Source organism: Ursus maritimus, unplaced genomic scaffold, assembly GCF_017311325.1.
Source record: "Ursus maritimus isolate PB19 unplaced genomic scaffold, ASM1731132v1 scaffold_16, whole genome shotgun sequence".
NCBI classification, from domain to species: domain Eukaryota; kingdom Metazoa; phylum Chordata; class Mammalia; order Carnivora; family Ursidae; genus Ursus; species Ursus maritimus.
This window is the reverse complement of record NW_024424008.1, coordinates 38,873,042-38,896,926: the sequence shown is the minus strand read 5'-3', so window position 1 is coordinate 38,896,926 and position 23,885 is coordinate 38,873,042. Positions and strand designations below refer to the sequence as shown.

The window sequence follows — 23,885 nt, the reverse complement described above, 5'->3', positions numbered from 1 at the left end:
TTACCAACGTGTGACAAGCAGAAGGAAGAGGTTGTCGGAAGATTCCTGTGCCGGTGATGCCATGTTGTAAACAGCTGGCATTCAGGGAGAGGCTTCACCTGGGCGCTGCTTCCCGAGTACGCACACCCCTCAGGCTGCCGGCCTTGGCTCCGTGGTAGAAGTGGTCACCCACACAGTGGGGTTTGGGGGGCCAGCCTGTGCCTGCCTGCAGCATCCTCATTCTCCCACCATGGCCTGACATTGTCTTGAGAACTCCCTCCGCAGGTCAGAAGTGCAGACAGGGTCATCAGAAGACTTCACCGTGGAAGTTCCTTTGCCCCTAAGGGCACGGTGTCTCTCTGTGGTCCCCCGTTCCAATTTCCTGTCGTTCCTCAGCCCCGTTTGTTTGCTGCCAGGGGCGGGGGTTAAAAACGCAGATGGTTCTTCAGACCCAGCTCACCCTCTCCAGGAGTCTCGGCGGGGTGGGGACTAGGCACAGCCTCTCCCACAGTGTCGTCCCCCGCCCGGCCGGAAGCAGCAACACCACCTGGGAAGGCTCATGCTTCACCCACACGTCCTGCATTAAAACTTGGGGGCGGGGCCCAGTAGACTGCGCATCAGCAAGTGTTCCAGGTGATTCTACCACCATTTTAGCGGTGTGTCCACAGGCTGACGGTGTCAGCCTCGCCGGCGCCCAGGGCGGTGGTGTGCGGGTGCGTCCTGAGCCCTGGGCCCTGCGTCAGAAGCCTCAAACGTTCGATGCCTGGAAGCTCAACGAAATGTCGGTTCTTTTAAAAAGACGGTGGAGCCAAATCCATTTACTCCTGACTGGCGATAAGAATAGCTTAAGAATCCTTAAGTAACGGGAAGTGAGGCTCCTTCGTCTCCGAAGAAGCGGCTCTCGGTTCTCCCCAACTCCCCTGAACCGCAGTTGTTTTAGCCACCAGCCAAAAACATTTAAACGAAAGTTTAGTGGATGTTTAATCCAGTTGCACGGACAGGGAGTCTGACCCAGACGTAGATTCTGCAGAAATAACAGTGAGTTTGGATGAGTTAGGATGAACTTGATAGGCCATGAAAGGACTTCATCGGGAAGTGTTAGAGACCTGGAGCCACAGAACCCGCACAGCGGGGAGGGAAGCTGTCCCGCCACTAGGGGGCAGCACGGGCTTTCCCTTCTGGGTTGCGGACTTCCCAGAGGGGACCAGGCCTGTTGCAGTCACAGGGGAGGGGCCGGCTCGCTGCCCCCCTGGCGTGGGCTGTGGGTAGGTTGGTGTGGTGGGATGGGGAAGGACCCCCGGTCCACCTGTTCTCAGAAGCCTGCCTTCTGCTGCCTTTCGGTCTCTTTTTAGTGCAATACAATTGGTGTCCTCTCTTAGGGTGAGCGTCAAGAGGCCCCAGCCCGAAGCCTTTCCTGGTCAGTCCTGTGGCCCCTTTAGTACCCCTGCCCCTAATCTTCAGGGACTGCTGGCCCTCAGACACGGGCACCCGGAGGACATACATTCCCAGGGCAGAGCCAAAGACAGTTTTGAGTTGAGAACCGAGGTCACCTCTGCGGATAGGAGGAACATGTCACTGAGAGTAGCAAGTGTGAAACGTCATCCCTCTCTCGTTCACACACACACACACACACACACACACACACACACACACACACACATTTTCAGGGAAGAGCAGGGTGTGCATTTTTAGGACCAAGGTCCCAAATAGAATATGTTATAGGAATGTGAGCTGGCTGTTATACCAGGACCCCCTCTCCCTCCCAGGGGCTCTGAGATGCCTACAGGCTTGAATTTAGGGGGCCTCTATCTTTTGGGGATGAAATGACACTCTTCACTTTTCCAGGCTTGGAGTCATGGGAGCCTGTGTGGGTGCATGGGTCCTATATGTGGGTGTTTTGCACACCTGCACCCACATGTGAGACGAATTGGATCTTGAAGTCAGTGATTCTCAGACATTGAATTTCTTGGAACTGTGAAGTTACAAGAGTTCATGGGCCCAACAGCTCTCCCATTTAATGATGAGCACCTTCCAAGTGTTCTGCATGCTTGTCTTATTTAATTTAAACCTCACTATGGTCATTCCCATCGTACAGACAGAAAACCAGGGTGCTAGGAGTTTAAATCACTGCACGAGATCCCGCCTTTAGGACCTATTGGATCCGGGACTTGAATGCTGGTGATCCAGTTCCAGAGCCAGTCCCCTTAGGCACTGGCCTCCCATGAACTCTGTATTGTTCATACATCATCATTTCATAAAGAAAGGAAATGGTAACACAATTCACATAGAACGAAGGTAGGCTGCATGAGTCCCCATTGCTTTTGGGAATTCCGACGAACCTGGTCACAAGCCCTTTGTGCCACACGGCCTGTTTTCTGGGCTGGGGCTTTGCCAGCCTGGGTGGAATGCTGCCACTGATTGGGTCCTTAGGCTCCACCTGGCTGCCAGGCCATCTCCGCTTGCCCAGTAAGAGGAGGTGGAGGGAGGGAAGGACGTAGGGGATAGCCACTGTCTCAGGACAGGTCCCTCTGGTCACTGGGTCATTCCTTGGAGTGACTATCAGGAAGAAAGCTGGGAAAGCCACCACGTACCACTGAGAATGATGAGACCAAACCCCAAAGCAGGACTGGGGATATTTGCCACCTGCTTTTACCTCTAGGCATGGTGTACTGGTTCAAAGTGGTGTCCCACAAATGACAAACACTGGCATTGATGGCAGGGAGGGAAGATGTCGGAGAGGTTTTCAGCAAGTGGCCATTGCTCTGGGCCTGCGTGTGGGGCGGGGGGCACGGGCTCCTGCCACCCAGCTCGTGGCCAGCAGGGGCCTGACCTGGCTCCCCTGGGGGACGAGCCGTTCTCAGCTCGTGGCAGAGACAGGAATGTGAGGGAGCTGCCTTGGGATATCAGCAAAAGCAGGAGTGAGCCGGCCCCAGGCACTGGCTGAATGTACAGGGGAGGCCTCGGTCTAGATTTTCTGTCTGGCTGTTCCCTGCCCCTCAAAGAAAGCCCCTGAAGAAAGAGCAGCTTTGACTCTCAGATGAGTGTCTGTCCGTCACACTAAGGGCCCCAGTGATGACCTATTTTGATGAAGAAATCCTCTCACTCTTAGGGTCTCAACTGGTTTCACTCTCCTTTTCCTGTCCCCTCCTTTTCTTCTCCAGAAGGGTGTATAGTCCCCAGTTCCGTCATCTTGTGTCTGCAGCTTGGAGACCGTGGATTTATTCTACCCCCTCACCTCCAATTGTTTCCTAAGAAGCCCCTATCCAAGCTGTTTCCAGCCTCAGCAGAAACCGTTCCACAGTCTATTTCGTTGTCGCAGGCTCTTCCAACAGGAGGAAATATGTGTGTATTTTCCTGGGACGTAAACCTAACTTGCCCTGCCCCTTGGCTCTCCGTGCCTCGCTTCCACCGCACGTGTCCCTCACCTTGGAGGTCGTCACTCTTTCCCTGCCCACACCCTTGTGATCAAGAATAACTCTGCTTCTGTGCCAGACCCCTCCTCTGGAACTTCGTATGGACTTGCTTAACTCAAAAAGGAAATTCTGAGCCTGTGTTCTTTTTCCAGAGAGCTGGGAGAACCCGGTGGGTGTGTGTGTGGTGATGGGGGGGGGGTACTGGGAGAGGGAGGCTGGGGGCAGAGGAGGGCGAGGTCCAGCAGAGAAGGGTAGAGAAGCGCTCTCTCCACACAGGAGTATGTTCAGAGAACGGTTTCCAGAATAAGCGGCATGGGATACCTCTTTGAATTTCATAATAGAAATACTGTCCACATGCCTATGAGAACTGCAGAAATGCATGGAAACAGAAGAGAGAAACTTGGAATCTTTGAAATCTCTGACTTGCAAAAAGTGGTAACAAGCTTTCCAGAGGCAAGGGCGAAGAAAAAAGTCATTGATTAATCGAACAAGCTTTTGCCAGGGACCACCCTGCTGCTGGTGACCGGGGAAGGGCAGTTGAGGTGGGAGGGGGGTTACTTCAAGCTCCTCCAGCCCTGGCCTAGGCAGGCACTAGGGAAGCCTGTCCTGAAGCCCGTCCAAGGCCTGCGGGGAGTTCACATTCCTAGCAGGTGTGAGGTCACGGGGTCTGGCTACTTCCCCGGGCGGGGGAATGTGTCTACACCTGGGGCCTTTCCAGTTTGTGCCAGGACCTTCAACTGCTCGGTGGGAACTATTTCCTGGGATACCAAGGGTCTGAGGGGCCCCCTTTCAGAACTGGGAGAATACCACCATTCAGGCTCACAGTCGGAAAGAACCTTAAAGGTCACCTAGGCGGGGGGCACCAAGGTGGCTCAGTCTGTTAGGCGTCTGACACCTGATTTCGGCTCAGGTCATGACGGGGTCCGCCATGCTGGGCATGGAGCCTGCTTAAGATTCTCTTTCTCCCTCTGCCCCTCCCCCCACTTGCTCTTGTGTTCGCGCTCAAAAAAAAAAAAGGGGGGGGGGTCATCTAGGCCAACCTGCAGCAGAGCAGAGACCGGCCTCCGGTGCCTAGGAACTTGCTGTCCCTCCACCTTTGTCCACCCGTCCTGCCAAATGGTGGTACGAGTCATCCTGATGTCTGTCTCTGTCCCGCGGGATGTCGGCGCTGGATGGGATCTGGCAGATGACCTGCTCCAACAATAGGGAAGAAGAGTCGGTAACGAGCAGCGGGGTGTGCTGAGTGTCGCTGTGGATCACCTCACTGCACCCTCATCACGGGCCTGTGGAGTGTCCTTTCTCGTTCCCATTTACATGCGGCCACTGAGGGCCGGAGGCGCGCTGTATCCGCTCGAGCTTTCTCAGTGACTGCAGAGGAAGGATGCCAGCCCGGCTGCTGGCCTCCTAAGCCTGTGCGGTGAATCCTGCACCGCCTTCTAGAAACAAGGTACTGCCCAGCTGGAGCTCTGAGCTGCGGGGTCCAGGACCTCCCTTGCCAGGTAATAAACTCACTGGCTGCGGCACCTCGTGGCAAAGGCTAAAAGGAACTTTCGCTAGCTGCACTCTGGAACGGCGCCTTCAGCATTTCACAATCTTTCCCGGTCCCATTTCCCTACAGCCGCCGGGCATTTCCCTCTCCCAGGGGTCAGACCATCTGCGTTTTCTTACTCCTCTGCCTGGGGCCAGTGTGCACTGGAGGGAGAAAACATTTCCTGGAGGCCTGGGCAGCAGAACTCCATGTTCTGACCTGTGGTTGGGAAGAAGCCTCCCCTGCCCGTCGTCTTGCTCCCCTAGGCCGTGCATTCCTGCTGAGCGCTGGTTGCCTTTGGGGGAGGCTTAAGCGGAAGCCCCAGGTGACGGGGGACCTCAGCTTGGAGCAGTGAGGGGAAGGGAGGACGGATAGAAATTCTGTGGGACTGTGGAACATGTCCTTGGGCCTGCGGAGCCAGGGAGATCCCCCTTGCTCGGATTTTTCCATCTCAAAGACCCACACATTGGGCCTGTGGTCCCGGGGCGGGTGAAAATAGTTCTGGATCACCCATGACAGAGATTTTCACTGGGACCTGGGGGATTAGAGCAACCGGAGCTGTAAAGACAATTCTGTTTTGCTCTAGTTCAAAGGCTTTTGAGAAATAAAAAAGGAGTTGACAGTTTGGACTGTTGCACTGGGTATTTATTTTAGACAAAAGCTTTTTAATTTGGTTTGAAAATATTTTGTTAAGTTTAGGGTAAGGGCACAGAAATTATTTTGAACCCCTGCTCCGGGGCTAATTTTGGTAGGAGCAGTAGGGGGCGCTCACACACCACATTTCCTACGGCCAGTGGCTGAAGCCGCAGTAGAGGCGCGGATGGAGGTGTTGGGCCGCTCACGTCTTTCCACGGCGTCCCTCCCACCCGGTTTATGAGGAGTCCTGGTGAAGCGTAGAGGTAGGACTCCTGCGTCCCCACGTGTGGAAACGCCGGGTTTGGACAGCACTGCGAAGGCGCTTTCCAGGGGCCTCGCTGCCTTTTCTCCGCCCGACCCCTCACCCCCAGGTGTGAACACCCGCAGGCCCGGGCGCAGCGCCTGCTGTTTCCGCACACACCGCGGGGGCGCTCGCCGTGAGTTCCAGACGCTGGCAGGCCCTCGAAAGTCCCAGAAGCACTTCCCGAGCTCCTGAACTGGACGGCCGAGCTCTGAGCCGCGTTCGTGTGACCTTGGAGTGTGCGAAGGGTTGGACGCATGCACGAGTCCCTGGCAGCTTCCCAGGCTGGAGCGGGTTTACGGGAGGCCCAAGGAATTTGGGGTCACGGTCCCTGCTCAGGAACGGAGCGTTTTCTTTTCTCTCTTCTTGGGACCCCTAGAAGCTGCCCAGATCACCTTTCCAGAGCACGGATTTCATCCCATTGAATGTCTCTGGAAACGATTCACACGGCTGAAGTTTTTCTTCTCCAAGGTTAAATAATTTTAACCCCTTCAGGTTTCCCGCACTACTTTCTAGCTTTTCGGTCATGTTCACATCAAGTATCGGAGAAGTGGATGAGTAGTTCTCGATTAGGTGTTTCTTCCATATTGAAAATGAAGAGGGAGAAGTGTTGATATACTTCTTTTTAATTAACTGTAACCTGACAGAAAGCCATTAAAAAAAAGATTTTATTTATTCATTTGACAGAGAGAGAGCACAGGCAGGGGGAGGGGCAGAGAGAGAGGGAGAAGTAGGCTCCCTGCTGAGCAGGGAGCCCCACGTGGGGCTCGATCCATGCACCCTGGGATCATGACCTGAGCCGAAAGCAGACGCTTCACCGACTGAGCCACCCAGGTGCCCTCAGAATGCCATTTTTATGGACCCATTTCCTCGGTATGTACATTCATACCTCATTTATTCATTCAGAGAATACTTGCCGACTTCTTCCTCTGCACCCGGCCTGCTCTAGGCACCGGGTGAACCCGGGAGGAACCTGAACACCTCAGGAGGAAGGCGGGGCTTAGGGAAGTGCAGTGACTTGCACACATGCTGTACTGAGAATTTCCCGACTCTGCACACAGCACTGTCCTGTCCGTGCCCTTGGCTCTCACGGGAGGGAAGAAAAGAACCTTCGAGCAGAACTGAATGTTCCGTAAAAACTTTATCAATGCCCAGCTACTCACAGATGAGTTTCTGGCTCTGGGAAGGTAAGGATATTTGTTACCACCTGTTCCTGTCACCCTAGACTAACATAATCTGGGACTGAGTGTGAACTGGATTCTGTCTTGACCTCCCCAGAGACTTCGCGTTCTTCTTGGGATCATGTTGTCCTTATTCATGGCCCTGCATTATAGGTAACTTCTGGGAAGCGAGGATCTCGGTGTCACGTCTGCACCGAGAACAGGCTGTACAACTTTATCGAACATACTTAAAGATGGCCTGTTGTAACAGTGTGTGGGAGAACCAGGGAGAAGGCCAGCCAGCGTGCCAAGGTTTGGGAAGCCCAGGGCTGAGTGTGGCGCGGCTGGCTGCGGCAGCTGCCTCCCTCTGGAGGCCGGGGGTGCTGGGGGAAACGGAGCGGCTGGGTTTTCCTTTGCTCCTGGCTCCGCTCCGCCTCTCCACGCCCACTCCCAGCCTACACTCCGCGGTGGGAGAGGAGCTGGAAAATCCGCTGACGCACAGTAAGAGCTGGGAGAAACCAGGGACTGAGTGGAAGAGTCCGGGTGGGAAGGGAATCGGCCAGCGGGGAAAAACCTGCACCTGGTCTCGCGGAGGCGAGAGGCGGCTCGATCTTGTGTGGCTCTGGGAGGGCGGTGTTGCGGACAGTAAGAGGCGCGTGTGAGAAGGGAATGTCAGGCTCAGTTGGGAGCACACTCATTCTTACTGAACATGAAGGGCTTTCTGTCCCAAGCGCTCCAGCGGAGAGGCGCAGGCCCGTGGCCCCTCAAGGGAGGGTCCCGCAGCAGTCCCAGGAGGGGGCATTGGGCGGGCAGGACTGATGGTCACAGCAGCGCTCCGATGACACAGGCAGGAGCGGAGCTACAGAGGTACCTTCAGCCTGGAACAGATGCCCCCCTTTCCTGTTACCTCTCCTTTCCAGTGTATGTATGTTTGGGGGCACTTACAGCGTGCAAGGCGAAGTTGGAACTAACTCTTCCCCAGAGCTAACCAGGGCCGGTCTCTTTCTTCTGGGACCGGAGGGAGTCCCCGCTATGTACACGGGAGGCCGGGATGCTGTGGGAGCGCAGTTCCGGGTGGACATGGTGCACGAATGTCCCGGCACATACCAGGCACCAGTGGGTGATCAGTGCTTAGACGCTCCATGCGTATGCACATTTCCCTGTTTCAACCTTATCCTTTTCCTAACACTTCCCCGCTGCAGCTCTTTAAAAGGCACCTAGTAAAATCTTCCAGGGCCGTCATGCGTATCTCTTCACCTGTCAGACAGTTCTGGAGGAAGAGCGTCCAAGAAAAGCCACTCGATGTCTACAGGATGAAGGCAGAGCACGGACCGGCGGGCACATCCGTGCACAGGAGCGTGTAGCCCGTCCTCCTACAGGAAGGGATGCGTCCGTCTACCTGACACAGTCTTTTAAATGGCATCTTAACCTCACAAAGAATCCTCAGATTTGGATACAGAGAATGAGCTCAGCTAGACAAAAAAAGGAAAACCCAGAACTGCTGCCAGTGTCTGGCTTTCTGCTCAGCTCCTGCCTCAGAGCAACCTGCTGCTTGGCTGGCTCTGCGTATGCTCAGAAGACATGTTTTATGCCTGGAAACAAACCTCCTTCCTGCGGTTTCTGTTCCACTTTTCCATCTCTCTGTCATTGCCTCTTCTGCCTTGGCTTCTTCCCACAGAGGCCTCAACACAAACTACATGTGGGTGGGGACCCTGGCCTCCCTGCTGTCAACCTCACTTCCCTCCCCTCCTTAGACCTTTACTTACATGTCCTTCTCACTCTGGCCGTCCTACCTCCAATCGCTCACCTGTCCACCGACACACTCTGCTCACCTTGTTTATTGTTGGGCATCATTCCCCACCCCCCCCATCCTTTCCCCGCCAAGAAGAGAAACTCCCCAAGAGCCAGATTGCTGTTTTCTGTTTGAGGCTGCACCTGCAGTGCCAAGAACCATGTCTGGTGTCGCAGACATTCAGTATTTATTGAAGGGAAGTAGGAGGAATTATAAGCAGCAGAGGGAATTAGGATATGAGAAGTCTCTGAACTTTCCAGCCCACCAACCTGGTTCAGCAGAAGCGGAACACTGCTACAATGGGCCACCCAGCTAGATGACTTTATTTCCACGACTATTCCTAGAGCAAAGTCTCTCCTCAGCCTTGATCGGAGCTCAACTCTGGAAACTTGCTGAGAACTTCTCCTCTCACCCTATTTTCCCTAGGACACAGAGTTCCCCCTTCAAAAACAAAGAGAGGTCGCCTAAGAATTTGATGAGGTCAAGGAAGTAGTAAAATAGGCCTTGGAATAGAGCAGACACCTTCCATGTTCAAATGAGGCCTGGTCTTAAGATCACAGGCCCACTTCTCACCAAATCCCTTCCCCAACCCCTACACACACCCCGCTTTCTAGTCCCACTCCTGTTACCTTCCTTTGGGCTCTTCTCTAAATTCCTGAAGTAATTCCTAAGTGATCTAGTTAAGTCTGTATGCTTTCCCTCTAATCTACTTTGTTCTTAATCTTTTTAGAGCAAGCCTTAATATGTTTCTCTGCTTGAAAACGTGCGATGGTTCTCTATTTCCTACCAAATTTGGTTCAACTTCTTAAGGCCTTCTCTGATCTGGGCCCAGTCTGTAACACTTTCTTCCACTCTTCCCCCTCAGGGATCTTCAAATGCTGGGCAAAGTAAGCTTTCACTCCCTGGTTGTTCTGCCTCCTAGGCTCAAATGTTGTTTCCTGGAGCGGCCCCCTTCTCTTCTCGTTTCTGCCTGGACCAGTCCTAGACCTCTTTTCAAGGCAGATCCAGCTCAACTGTTGCCTCCTCCATATTGCCTTCCCTGATCCCTCCAGCCAGGTCTCTTCCTCCTTCAAATTTGCAAAGCATACTATTTGGTGTTTCTCTTACGGCAATCAGTTATTTTTTAGTTCTATTTTTCTTTACTCCGTAAGCCATAATCTCCTAAAGCCAGACTTCAGGAAGTCCCGCTGTAGTGTGGGAAGCTCTGGGAAAGCTTCTTCAAGAAGTGATATGTAGGGATGGACTTGATGAATAAACCAGACAAAGGGAGGAAAATGACAGAGCCAGTGTTTGAGAGAATAATTTGGGGAAATTCTGACGGCTGATGGCAGTTGTTCTCAGGATTAAAGTTAATATTCATTCATAACCATAGCAGCCTTATATTTCACACCTTTATTTAAAAATGAGTAAGACCGGAGGAGATAATGCTCAGTGAAATGAGTCATGCAGAGAAAGACAACTATCATATGGTTTCTCTCATCTATGGAACATAAGAACCAGGATGATCGGTAGGGGAAGAAAGGGATAAAGAAAGGGGGGTAATCAGAAGGGGGAATGAAGCATGAGAGACTATGGACTCTGAGAAACAAACTGAGGGCTTCAGAGGGGAGGGGGGTGGGGGAATGGGATAGGCCGGTGATGGGCAGTAAGGAGGGCACGTATTGCATGGTGCACTGGGTGTTATACACAACTAATGAATCATCGAGCCTTACATCGGAAACCGGGGATGTACTGTATGGTGACTAACATAATATAATAAACATTAAAATAAAAAAAAAAAGGATATGGGGAAAAGGGAAAAAAACTAACTAAATATATGTATATATGCCTAAAAAAAAAAATGAGTAAGATGGGGTGCCTGGCTGGCTCAGTCAGTAGAGCATGCAACTCTTGATCTTGGGGTCATGAGTTTGAACCCCACATTGGACATAGAGATTACTTTAAAAAAATGAGAAAGATTCTGATATACATGGTGAAGATATACACAGGAGTTGAGTTTTTCAGTTCTACTCTGTCAGGTACTACAGGGAATACACAAATAAGACAGTCCCTGAAGTCAAGAATTCAGTCTGCTGAGGAAGACACACTAGTAATGACAAGGCTTATAAAGTGGTGGCTACACACTAAGTGTTGTTCTAAGCATTTTACACATAACTCATTTAATTCTCATTAACTATGCGAGGAGGTAGATTTACAGGGTAGTGTGACTGAGAAATGGTTTGGTGGAGCTAAACGAAATGTGCTATGGGACTAGCCAGGAGGGTCCCTAACCCCAAACTGGAGATAGGTAGGAATGGACTAAGGGCTGGGTTCCTAGAGGAGGTGAAGCCTGACCCGTGTCTTGAAAGTCTGACTGTCATCAGCCAGGCAGAGCAGGCCGGGGGCGGAGGAGAGGGGTCCGAGGGAGAGGGAGGCAGGCTTGAAGTAGGGCAGTGGCCTGATTAGAAAGATGACTACAGTAGTGATGTCAGAGATGGACTGGAGGTAGCCTGCCTGCAGAGAGGGAAGAGCAGTTAGGAGGCTGTGCTATTAGACCAGAAACAACAAAGGCTTGAACTAAGCTAGTGGCAGTAGGGATGGGAAAATGCGACCAGAACAGGTGGGAAAGATAACTCCAGTGGAGGTATTCACTAGGTAAGAGTACATAAAAAAATGGAGCAGTCAATATCTTTAGAACAAGGTCATACGCAATTTTTTCATACTGTAAGAAAAAGTTGACCTCTAACCCTCCTCTGAGAGTACTAGGTCCTGGCATAAAAGACAAAAAACATCCATCTGCATAACTGAATTCCTGTTTCCCACCGACACTACCATCAAGCGTCTCCCAGATGCTGGTGTTCACGAAGAATCACAGTGCTGGACCCGGCGCGGGGGCAGTTCCGGCTTCTCTTCTATCACTGTGTCCGGGAGAGCCCCCCTCCCGGCCCCCCGCCAGGGTCTAACAATTCTAACAATTCAAGGCCTCGGAGGTTCCAGCCCTTTCTAGTCACCTGGAGATTTCTGAGTGCATCTAATGCTTTTCTATAATGGGTACACAGGGCACGTACCACCTATGTGGACCATAGATTGGCTACTTTCCCTGCTTGTCCCAAGGGGTTTTTGAACACCACTAAAGGTACTAGCATTTTATTTTTTAGTAAATTCTACACCCAACGTGAGACTCAAATTTGCAACCCTGAAGAGTCACATGCTCTATAGACTGAACCAGCCAGGCTCCCAAAGTGCTAGCATTTTATAAGCTGTAAAACATACTGAAAAGGAATTTTTACTAATCTTGTAGACTCATTTGCGTTCAATAAAAAAATTCTGTTCCTGGACAGAAGTTATCATGCACACAAGTCCTACCATGAACTGTTGATGCTTGGATGGCCAAAGAGAACATATCCGCTTTAGCCCCTTATTATTATTATTATTATTATTTTTTTTTTTAAAGAGTTTATTTATCTGACAGAGAACAGAGAGAGAGACAGCCAGTGAGAGAGGGAACACAAGCAGGGGGAGTGGGAGAGGAAGAAGCAGGCTCTCAGCGGAGGAGCCTGATGTGGGGCTCGATCCCAGAATGCTGGGATCACGCCCTGAGCCGAAGGCAGACGCTTAACGACTGAGCCACCCAGGCGCCCCTAGCCCCTAATTTAAAATGGTCCACAGGACATGCATGTGGATGGAGTTAGAGTATTATGCTAAGCGAAGTAAGTCTGTCAGAGAAAGACAAACACCATGATTTCATTCATACATGGAATTTAAGAAACAGATGAACATGGCGGGGGATGGAAAGAAAGGCAACCTATAGAGAATACACGAGGGTTGCTGGCAGGGAGGTGGGAGGGCAGGGTGTTAAGGAGGGCACCTGTGATGAGCATTGAGTGTTGTACATAAATGATGAACCGCTAAATTCTACACCTGAAACTAATATTACACTGTATGTTAACTAGTTTAAATAAAAACCTGAAAAAGGAAAAAAAAGGTCTATAGGAATTTCATTTGATCTTCTTTTTTTAATGTTCTAAAGCAACTTTTCCAACAGAGGGTCTCTAGAAAGCAAGAATCATCAGAGGCGTTTCATCTGAGGCTGGCCTTTTACTGGAGAGTGTGTTCCAGTGTGTCGCTAAGCCCAGCTACTCACGATCGCTGTCAGAGAGACCCACTTGTTCACGCGATGATCCCCAGCAGACGGCAGTCAGCTGCGGGAAAAATTAGGCAGGGATAGAAAGAAGGGTGTGGAATTACGCGTGCAAGCCCTGCAAAATAATTCTAAGGCCATCTCTGCCCAGAGCCTCTGCAATATGCACTTACCAGCCAGAGTTAACGTTAAGGAAACAACCGGCTTTCCCTTTGCCCCCAAGGGTGTTCAAACCTGAGTTCCAATCAGTTTGTTGATGAGGAATTTCTTTCTAGATTGAATATGCCTCTATCCTAGTCAGTTTTTCCATCTGTATAAAAGTTTACACATATAAAAAAATGAATTACACTAAACTTTGGGATTTGATGTTTACGAGAAGTTTCTCCCACTTAAACTCGTTTGTTAACTTATTGGTTTAGTACTTAGAACATTCCTGTTCAAAAGAGAATGCCCAAACTATTAATTTCGACTCTACCAGGTAAGGAGATATACATCTTTGGTTATTATACTCTCTGAAAGGAAGCGTTCTGGTATGTAATTCATATGCAAACCAAACTGTAGGATATAGATAACCCTTAAACAATATGCGGTTGAACTCCGTTGGCCCACTTTTTTTGATATGGTTTTCTTTGATACAGTACAGTACTGTAAATGTACTTTTTCTTATGATTCTCAGTAACATTTTCTTTTCCCTAGCTTACTTTAAGAATACAGTACATAATGCATATAACATTAAAAATGTGTTAACTATGTTATCAGTAAGACTTCCAGTCAATGGCAGACTATTAAGTAGTTAAGTTTTTGGGGATTCAAAAGTTATACGTGGATTTTCAACTGTGTGGGGGTCAGCACCTCTAACCCCCCACATTGTTCAAGGGTCAACTGTAATTATTTTAATTTCTACATTCTACATTATTATATATCACCTGTGGCTGAGACTACTGAGAACCCAACACAGGGGCACCTGGGTGGCTCAGTTGGTTGAAGTCCCGTGAGTCTGGGTTTTGGCTCAGGTCATGATCTCAGGTTTGTGAGATGGAGCCCAGGCTCTACACTAGGTGGGGAGTCTGCTTAAAATTCTCTCTCTCCCTCTGCGTCCTCCCCGGCCTCTCTCCCTCTCTTAAAAAAAAAACCGGGGGTGGGAATGAAAAGACAATACTTCTTAAAATTTATCACTCACCGAAGGAAAAGACAATGTTTCTTAAAATTTACCCTCTTCCTCTCTGAACTTAATTCTAAAGTTATCTAGTAGTTTGGGATCAACGAAATAATTTTCTTTGCCTGTTACTCATTCTATATAGACCAGTTATCATTAAAATCCACACTGAGATGAATCTAAAGTTAGAAAGCCCTTCCTTTAGGCTCTCATCGGCTCATTACCTATGCAATGAGCTGTCCACAAGCACTGGTTTTCTACTTTCTGGTTTTAAGATATTACTGAAACATTATCAACAGGTCTCTCAACAATAAAGTACAACTTCAGAAAGATTCAGAGCAACTTCTAAAGATGCAACCCACCCCTTAAGGAAGTAGTCTTGCATAAGAACCTGCCTCAATAGCTCTAGGACCTGACGAGTTTCCCTAAGTAGCTTCCTTTTTATTATCTCTTTCAATCTTAGAGACAGTGCTTATGGAACCTGTGCACTACCAGCTCTTCTCTTCCTCACCCAGGAAGCTGGAGTGTGCCATTTAATGTACGACTCTCTGGTCTGTGCGCACTCAGTGGATGCTTATTTAAGTCATACGTTATTCTGACGACTTTCTCATCCACTTCTCAACCAGCAACACCAATTTCTTCCTTCCGGCCAACAATAAATAACAACAGCAGGAAGTTTTACTCCATAAAGCATTAATAAGATATTTTAATGAGAAAAAAAATCTTAGTCTTATGTTTCTATTCAAAGACACTCAAAACTAGTTTTTCCCTGCTCATCCCTTCTAACTGCAACTTTATTTGTGACCATGTAATAAAGGCCAGTTTAAAGATTTTTTTTTTAAAAAAGTTTAAACCTTTTTAAAAAAGATTAAACAACCAGGCTAGCAAAAAGGTACTCAATACATACTTTCCTTATATCAAACAAGCTAATATTTCAGTACAATGTAACTATACAGAATATATACAATACACATATGTTCACAAAGCAAACACTAGGCTCAGAACAGAGTTGAAAAAACATGATATTCACATTGATTACAATAACTCTAAAAATGATTGTAACGTTGAAACGGCACTTAGTTTACAAAAAAGTCACAAAAATATATATATATATATATATATATGAAGTCACCAAGAACTATGGTTCCTGTAAAATACTAATAGCCAGATACTAGTATATAAAATGTGAACTTCTGACATTGTATACATTTTTAGGAAATAAAAGAAAACAAAATCCAAAACCATTTTCGTTATTGTTGAAAGTCAAACATGCCAAGTAACTTAGCTATGGCCACTGTCACCAAGTGAAGCCATATTTAAATGAGATGACAACTGGATACAAAGCTGGTGAACTGGGAACTGGCACAGTTGAGAGAGTTGCACTGGTTCTAGGAGAGGGTAGAAGACATAAAAACACCCATCCACATACTTAATTCACATTTCTGCTCCAGCATTACCCTCCCCCAAGGGTTTCACAAAATGCCAGTGCCCAAAAAGAATCATAATGCTGCAAGGTGAAAAAGTTTCCCCCAGACTTCCTTGATGTTGGCCTATAGGAAAATATTAAGCATGCATCGGCTAAACAAAGCAGTCAGTCACCCATCTGGAAAACTGTGGTGCACAGTTTCCTCCCAGGCTGGTTGTACTAGAAAGTACTCCAGTTTTTAAATGGAGCGAGATTTATATGTTAGCTCTGTAAAATATTGAGCTACTGTAGCAGCAAATATTAAATTACAGAAACAAAACCACAATTTTATTTAAAAATTCATTTCTGTGACATCAAAACAATTTTTCCCTCATATCTGTCTCCTGTAACCAGACATCAAATTCTTCTATCACTGAAGTATGGTCAAATTCAATCTTTCTCATTATGCTGCTGTGGAAAAAGACAAGTCCTAATCTGGAAAATTTTAATTTACTCTTAAAAATGAGAATACAGGAATTTCAAAGTAAAAAAAAAAAGTCTTTTCTAAAAGCATCTCACAAATATATATATTTAAATATTAAAATAGGCTACCTAGGATTTTTATAAAATGGCTTTTGAAAAGATAGTAGAGGCACAAAGATGCCATATACTATCTTCCAATTGGACATAAGGTGCCACAAGGGTGCCCTACAAAGAGGCAGGCAATCTCTATCTGATGCAACAGGAGGCACCAGTAACAACAGAAAAATCAAATATATTATTGGGACTTGGATCAAAACCAAATTTTACTCTATTAGGGACTTTTTTTTTTCTTTTTCATTATCTTGAAATATATGCATTAGAAGCCATCACTTTGTATAAGGAAGAAAATGAATACTTATGATCTTACTCCTTCCAAATACCTGGTGGCATTCATTTCAGGCACCTGAAAGATGAGAAGCAGTGCAACGTTCAGTAATTTAATGGACTGCTCTCAGTATGAGAGACTTTACATAGCATCTATCAACTTGAAAATTAAACTGATAACTGAAATAAAACAAAGCTTTTAGAGAAAACACATTTACAACCTAATCATAGAAAAGGTTCTCTCTAAAAAACAGATGTTTCTAGAAACTGCACGAAAGGCTTCCCACCTTTAAATGAACACAGCTTCCACTAAATGCCAATGGAAACATGTGTTAAGGGGAGATGACTGGCTCCTCTTAAAGTAGGGAAGATTTATCCTTCCTTAAAGGTGATGTACTTTGGTAACCTGAACATTCAATTACAGGATGATTTTTTAGCTTAACTGGATTATGAAATCTGGATATAGTCAGTCCAGCATTTGGAAAAACAAGGATAATTTAATAAAAGTCATGACACTAGCCCCTCAAACCATCGAGCAGCGATTTTGTCAATAAATCATCAAAACTGAACCCAGGGCTTTAAGCTTACTTAGCAAAATTAGTCAATTTAAAAGAGAAAGGCAATAATCAAAGAAATAGATTTTATAAACCAGGCACTTCAAACTGAAATTAAAAATTTTAAAGTTAAAAAAATTTTTTTTAAAAAGTTTGTTTTCAGTCAATGGTCTCAACTTTTAAATTCTTTGTAAACTATTACATACACAGGAACCTTGGTATTAGTTGTAACTGGCATGGGGCCTGCACAGAGGAAGCTTACTTAAAGTAGCATGAGCACTTTAAGGCAGTTTCGTATTTTGGATACTGCTAAACTGAGACTCCAATAACATCGCCTGACATCTCCGCACAGACTATCTGTAAAGACCTGGAACTGTTTTTTTCTATCATAAAAATATAATCACTACAACGTAGTGGAAATATCCAACTGTATTAGTTTAGTATGAGGTAAAAAAAAAAAAAAGTACAACTAGGATGTCACTAAGAGTCTACACCCCATAATCTGATATAAGCTTAACTCCCCCATTAATAAATTTCAACACATTTATAATCTAAGAACAAAATATCCACAGAATGTCTGCTCCTTAGTTGAACCCGGAAATTGGTTCAATTCCACTTCACTGTTTAATCTGAACCATTATTGCTTTTGGCAAATTCAGCTTGCTGAGGACTTTCCAAATAAAAATAGCCTATATCATCACATTCAGTCAAGCAATATGACACTAAAAAAGTGGGTATAAGCAAAATAAAAAATAAATTTAAATTTTGACCATTTTAGCTTAAAGCTAAAGGAGTATGCTTAGCTATAAATATTCCTCATAGATGTGTTTATATAATAGAACCCTCCCCAATTTTGTTCCACTGCTTCAGAAAGGAAAAATCTAGTTTCTATATATTCTCTCTCAGTTACTTTTAAAATCTGAATATATTATAAATAAAGTATCTTATGTCAATAACTTAGAGTGAAAATCACATTTATTACATTTTAGCAACTTTGGGTTGCTTCCAAATGCAAACTTTACTAGTCACCCTCTCCCCCAGTTAATATTAATATCTAGAAAATGATTCTCCCTCACTTGGATGTATATTTCAGAGTTATAACTTCACATTTTGCAGATGAGTGAAAATAGAGTAAGTGCCACATGAAAGTTTCTAATTCTCTTCATCAATTCATCAAATCTCAAACTCCTTTCAGTTAAGATACTACAATTTTAGGACTGTTCATTCATCAAGCAATAACAATGATTCTCTCCATGTGGTATAGTAGAGAGTTGCCCTTACCTTATACAGTAATGTATTTTTCAGGGACTACAAATCTAAGAGACTAAAATTGATCTGAGAATCTTCAAAATTAACAGCCACTAAACAAGATAATTGGCCTCTATTTAGATTGAGTACAAAAATAAAATAGTGAAAGAGTGAATAAAAGACTGAAAGAGTTGATACAGCTTCCAAAGTTTCCCAGGGAATCACTTATACAATGGGGAGAGTCTGGCTCAGTAGTCAGAAGGTAACAGAGGTACCAATGATACTGCATTAGATATGCTGACTAGTCCATTCCATTTGATAAAATATTGTAACAAAACACAAGTTTTTCTGTTTGTTTTTAAAACCAAAGGGCATGTGTCATAACATGGAACCAAATTACTTAACCCAGAATGGTTGCTGAGAGGTTAAAAATATAAGACTGAATGACGCTAAACACTTTAGTACACTTTGTCTCGCTGAAATTGAGAACTTTAAAAACTGGCGATGTAATCAAATGTGCAACTAATTATGTGAAATACAAATTAAGAAGATTACTTGAAATTCCAAATAAGAGAAATTCATTTAAATGAATTTTGGATGATAATTTCCATCTGTATCCATTTATAAAAAATTTGAAATAAAAAAACCCAATATTAATCCTTTTGTTTCTGAATTATTACAATCACTGTCACGCTAGATGCTTCCATTGTTAGAATACACCCCTAAAAATGGAAAGAATGACTGCAGGAGCTGTAACATCCAGTATCGCAGCGAGCATCTTTACTCATTTCTAAAGTGTATCACACCTATTTGGTAGCATAAAAATGGAAAATAAATGCTTTTCTTGTATAAAATACTTGGTTTTAAAAAGGCAATTTATCCTGCATCCTAAAATTTAAGCCCTTTAAATATCACAAAGTTACCCTCTTGGGCCTTAACAAAGAACTATGCTTAAGTATTCTAAACTGGAATTTTTTGTTTAGTTTCACTGGCAATTTCTAATGGATGGGATAATATAACTGGCTTTCACCTCTTCGCAATGTTTACATATATTCTGGTAAAACTTATACATTCAGGTATCCCTCTCTTTGATGAATTTTAAATAAACCTAAATAACACTATATACATTTATCCCTTGCAGCTTAGTTTCCTAAAACAGATCCATAAGCTAAAAATCCTTAAAGTATCAAGAAAAATGCAGAGCCTCAATGAAAGAGAAAAAAGGCCTCTGTTTATATCATTTTATGTTAAATACTTGTTAGCTACTTGTATTGATAAGATTTGTGGAATAAACAAACCAAGTTTACATTTTCATAGTATATTCAATTTTTTCATTAAACTTGGAAATCTGTGCAATTCGTAATTATCAATGAAAATCTAAAGTTTCCATTTGGGAAAGAATAGCCAGTAGTAGTAATCCTACACTTCTGAGAGCACAGACCACTTCAGAGCTGCCAAAATTGTGGCCTCTTTTAACGTAGAGTTCTCAGGGATGTGCTTAAATGCTTTCAACCATACAAATCCCCAGTTTTCTTTTCTTTAACCCTATTTCTTTCTATTTTTTCTTCCTTCTTTTTGCTTCCTAAAAAAAACAAAAAACAAAAAAACAAAAAAACCCAACTCTCAGAACTAAAGGCAACAATGATTCCTGGTCATAATTTTACCTATTCTTTGTTTTGCCAATATAAGACTTTAAAATTAACTCCAAGGTTTATCCATTGGTAGGCATAATAATTTTCAGGAATATGTATATGTATGACATTAAAAATAAAAATTCCTGACCTTTCTAGTCAAGACACAGTACTGTTACTGATGAAGTATCCCAGTCTGTTGCAAAAAAGTAATTCAACCCTATTAGTAAAGAAGCATAAAGGGTGGAAGCCCTTCATCACTTGTGTATGTTGTTCTTCCTGAAAGTAATATACCTATGTTTGGGAGCAAAGGGGGAAAACAGGTTCAAGACGGAGATAAGGAGTTGAAAACAAGGTAAAGACAGCAGAATCTAGAAAAGGAATGCTACCTGGAAAAAAAAAATCTTCAATGCATTTACTCTCCCTTCCTTTATATTTGTGGGAGGAAAATCAATCAGAATTAGCCAATTAAAAAAATGAAACAAGTAAAATCACTATAACTTAAAAATTAATTTTATTATTAAGGTCTAGCACCCAGACAGAAATTCAGGTCTCTTGTTTTGAATAAGAAACTGTATTTAGTTTCTTTTTCTAATATAATCAGGTGTTTTCATAATTATTAAACTTTGGGTATATGCGTAGAAAAAAAGTTATTCAGAAGTTCTTTGTTCATGGACTCATGAATATTTAGGGTCAAGGTCAGTGATGCTTTAATGGCACCAGATGAAAAGTATACTCCAGTCTAGAATATCACATAAATTTCAACTATAAACAGGAAATTTCATTTTTTTTAGCAGCAAAAGAGGTGATATTAATTTAAGGTTTTTAGTTTTTTTAGTCTTGATTCTTTTTCCCCCTAGATTGTTGAGTCATAGATCATTAATTTAAAGCCTCTTATCTTTTATATTATTGCTTACATTGTGTAAAAACTACATTAACCCTTTTAATAAACCTGGCAATATCTAAAAATATTTTGGAACAAAAAACAAAGTATCACTGACATATGGAACTTTGTAAACCATCTTAGCTGGGTTAAGAACCATAGCCTTAACAGAATTCTTTTATTTTGTCCAAATTAGCACAATAGAAACATCCCCAAGATTACATAAACCTATATATAAATATATCGTTATCTCCAATATTTTTCCTTTATATGATGTCATGCCAGTATTTGCAAGAGGAAATATTGTTTATGGGGCAAGAAGAAAAATGATTTAGGCAATGACCTAATTAGCCAGGCACTGACATTCAAAGACCAGGTAGGTAAATAACAATTTTAGTCAGAAAAGCAGTATTAAAAGAGTTCCTATAAAGCTGAGATTTATGTATTTCATTTTTCGACTCCTGGTCATTTCATGCACAGCCTGACTATTCTCAATCACGGTTCTCTGATTTCATGGAAGAAAGATAGATTATTTGGAGTGGTACTAAAAAAGTTCAGGGAATGCTATCCCAACACCAAATTTTTACTGTGAAAAATAACAGAAATGACAAAGCTTAAAAAAAAGAAGAGGAGAAAAGAGTACATTGGATTCCAGAAGTATTTACCCTAATAATTTTTAGGAAAGCTTACCGTAAATATTTCTAAAACCAACAGGCTTTACAAAATATTGTACAATGTCCTGTGTATAGGAGTAAACATGTATTCAGGCTACCTGTCAAATTCTGTTCAGTAATTCGTTTCTGGTGTACCCTTTCATCTCAGGAAGGTCAACAATCATCTGAATTCTTCTTTACCTAATGATCTCGTTAGCCTACTTTTAATAATGGAAGAAGAAACTGATATATGCCTTAGGTCAACTGGTTCTCCTTAAGTCTCATAGTTTCAATTATGTTTCAACATCGCGTTACTGTGCACTTACAGAAGCAATCTCTCAGTCATGAAAAATAAAACATTAGTTGTGGGGCTTACAAAGTAAAAAGGGAAATTCTTTCCCAAACCCTTTTTTGTTTAAAAAATTAATTAAATTTAAATGTACAAGACCAAGCACAGGCACTTTCCAAAAACCAAAAATGAAGCCAAACCATGAAATTACTCAATGGTTATAGAAGACAGCTCTGATTTTGGGGGGTCATCTCTGGTTGCCTCAGTACAAGCACTGGTCTTTGGCTGCTCTGGCATTTCTTCCTCTTTTTCTGCCAGCCCACCAAGAGACCCCAAGGGGAAAGTGCTTTCACAATTCTGGGTCGAGGAGACCTGTGAAATTACAGGCATTTGAACAGAGGAGTTGCTTTCAAAACTGTGTTCTCCAAGATCATACTGAACAAGGGTCTCTTCTTGCTCCTGGTTTAAGTAGTCCGGTACTAGGAAATCACTAGATAAGAGGCAAAGGATGAAAGAGGGAGTTAATTTTCAAACCAGTAATAAATTAGCCACAATAAAAAGACCTGATTTGTAAAACAAGACTGGGATTTTTCATTTCTCTAATTCTTGACTGATTAGATATAATTCAGGATTTTCAATTTCTAAGCTTTACTAAATATGAACCAAAACCATCCATCAGAACCAAAGTACAACTCTCTCTAACCACCAATAGATAAGATTATCACCTTCCTTGTCATTTTAGACACCTAAACAGCCTTTCTTGTTCTATGTAGAAGAGTTTCTGTATACAAACAAATGCAATTAGCATGCTCACTTAAGCAAAGATCATTTGAATAACTTATGCTTAACCTTTCTTGGATTACATACTAATTAAGAGGTATATAAACTTAGCTTTTTATTACTTCCTGGATATAAGTTAGTTAAGAAACTAAGTTCTTATACATAAATGGCATTATATTTGAAAATGAATGTCATGAGATTGGTTATATATTAGTCCTCAGGAGGTATTTATTAATATTGAAAATATTTAATATTCTATTAGAATAATTAAAATATTTAATTTTTGAATATGGACAGTCAAATATACCAAAATTTTAACAACAGTGGATATTATCCCTGAGTGGTGAGATCAGAAAATATTTTAATTTCTTATATTTTATACTTTCCTATATTCACTAAATTTTCTACTATATGCATTTTTTGTAAAAGAATAAACATTATAAAATAAATCTTAGATGCTTTAATTAAATCTTTATTGCTGAACTAAAAAAAAGTTCATTCTACTAGGAATGTCAATAACTAATACATTTAAGAAGGTTATTTTATAATTTGTCCAGTATTAACAAAAAAATTAAAGTATGTTCATCTGCAAAGCAATTTAAAATTTCCTATGTTATATTTTCTAAAAAGAAAGGAGGAATGGACGATAGAGAGCTCTGTACAGGGAAGATACAGGCAACAGGAGTGGTTAACTGAGACACTATTTTAGTTCTGAACAAACAATGTTTGATATGACATATAGAATTTAGGTTTAGTGATAGGACAACCAGACACTCAGACATGATTAAACAACATGAATGTCGGGTTTGGAGAGAAAAACAAAATCTATGCAGCAATAATTTGGAATTTATTGAAAAATAAGATTTAAAAAAATAAGGACGGTTTAAAATTCAAAAGTTTACGAAGATTTCATTTAATAAAAAACAAAGGATGCCTACAGATGTGTATTTCTGATAAAATATTAAAAAAAGATGACAGAATTTTGTATCCAGAGACCTTAGAAATCATCTTTAAAGCTTACATTATATCTTTCTCTATGTTTCAAGCTTCTTCATTTGTAAAGTGACACGTTCAGTCATAACAGCAGTTACTGGTAGAGCCAGAACTAGAACCTGATTTCCTTGGATACTCTATAAATCAGAAAGGAACTCTATTATAATAAATTATTAATATTAAAAGCATGGAGCTCTAAATTGAAAGAAAAAGGAAATTTGATCTAAATAGTCATATCTCCATCATAGTTGCTGTTGAAGTTTCTTTCTTTATTGGTAAATATATGTTCCTTTATATAGAATTTTAAAAAATGAGAAGTGGTCAAAAATTTTACTGACATCCAAAGAGTCCGAAGTAATTCAGTATCACTAAGATCATCTGACATGGTAAAATTTCCAATAAGGTCTATATTACTTATTTTATTGAAAAAACAAAAACACACAAAACAAAACAAAACAAAACAAAAAAGACAAAGCAAGAGGTAAGTAGTCTACTTC

General features: G+C 43.3%; 1 protein-coding gene across 7 annotated transcripts in view; it reads right to left on the bottom strand.

The window, feature by feature from the left end:
- Positions 1-5,547: 5,547 nt before the first annotated feature.
- ZBTB44 (zinc finger and BTB domain containing 44) overlaps positions 5,548-23,885 on the bottom strand; it is a 76,200-nt gene continuing 57,862 nt past the window's right edge. For 5 of the 7 annotated variants that reach the window (XM_040631021.1, XM_040631023.1, XM_040631024.1 and 2 more), the window contains one exon: positions 14,772-22,105. In XM_040631021.1, the coding sequence (XP_040486955.1) occupies positions 21,823-22,105 (283 nt within the window). In that variant the 3' untranslated portion in view covers positions 14,772-21,822. Of the gene's footprint in view, positions 6,498-14,771; positions 22,106-23,885 lie in introns of those variants that run through there. The other 2 variants (XM_040631022.1, XM_040631025.1) reach the window with 2 other exon arrangements.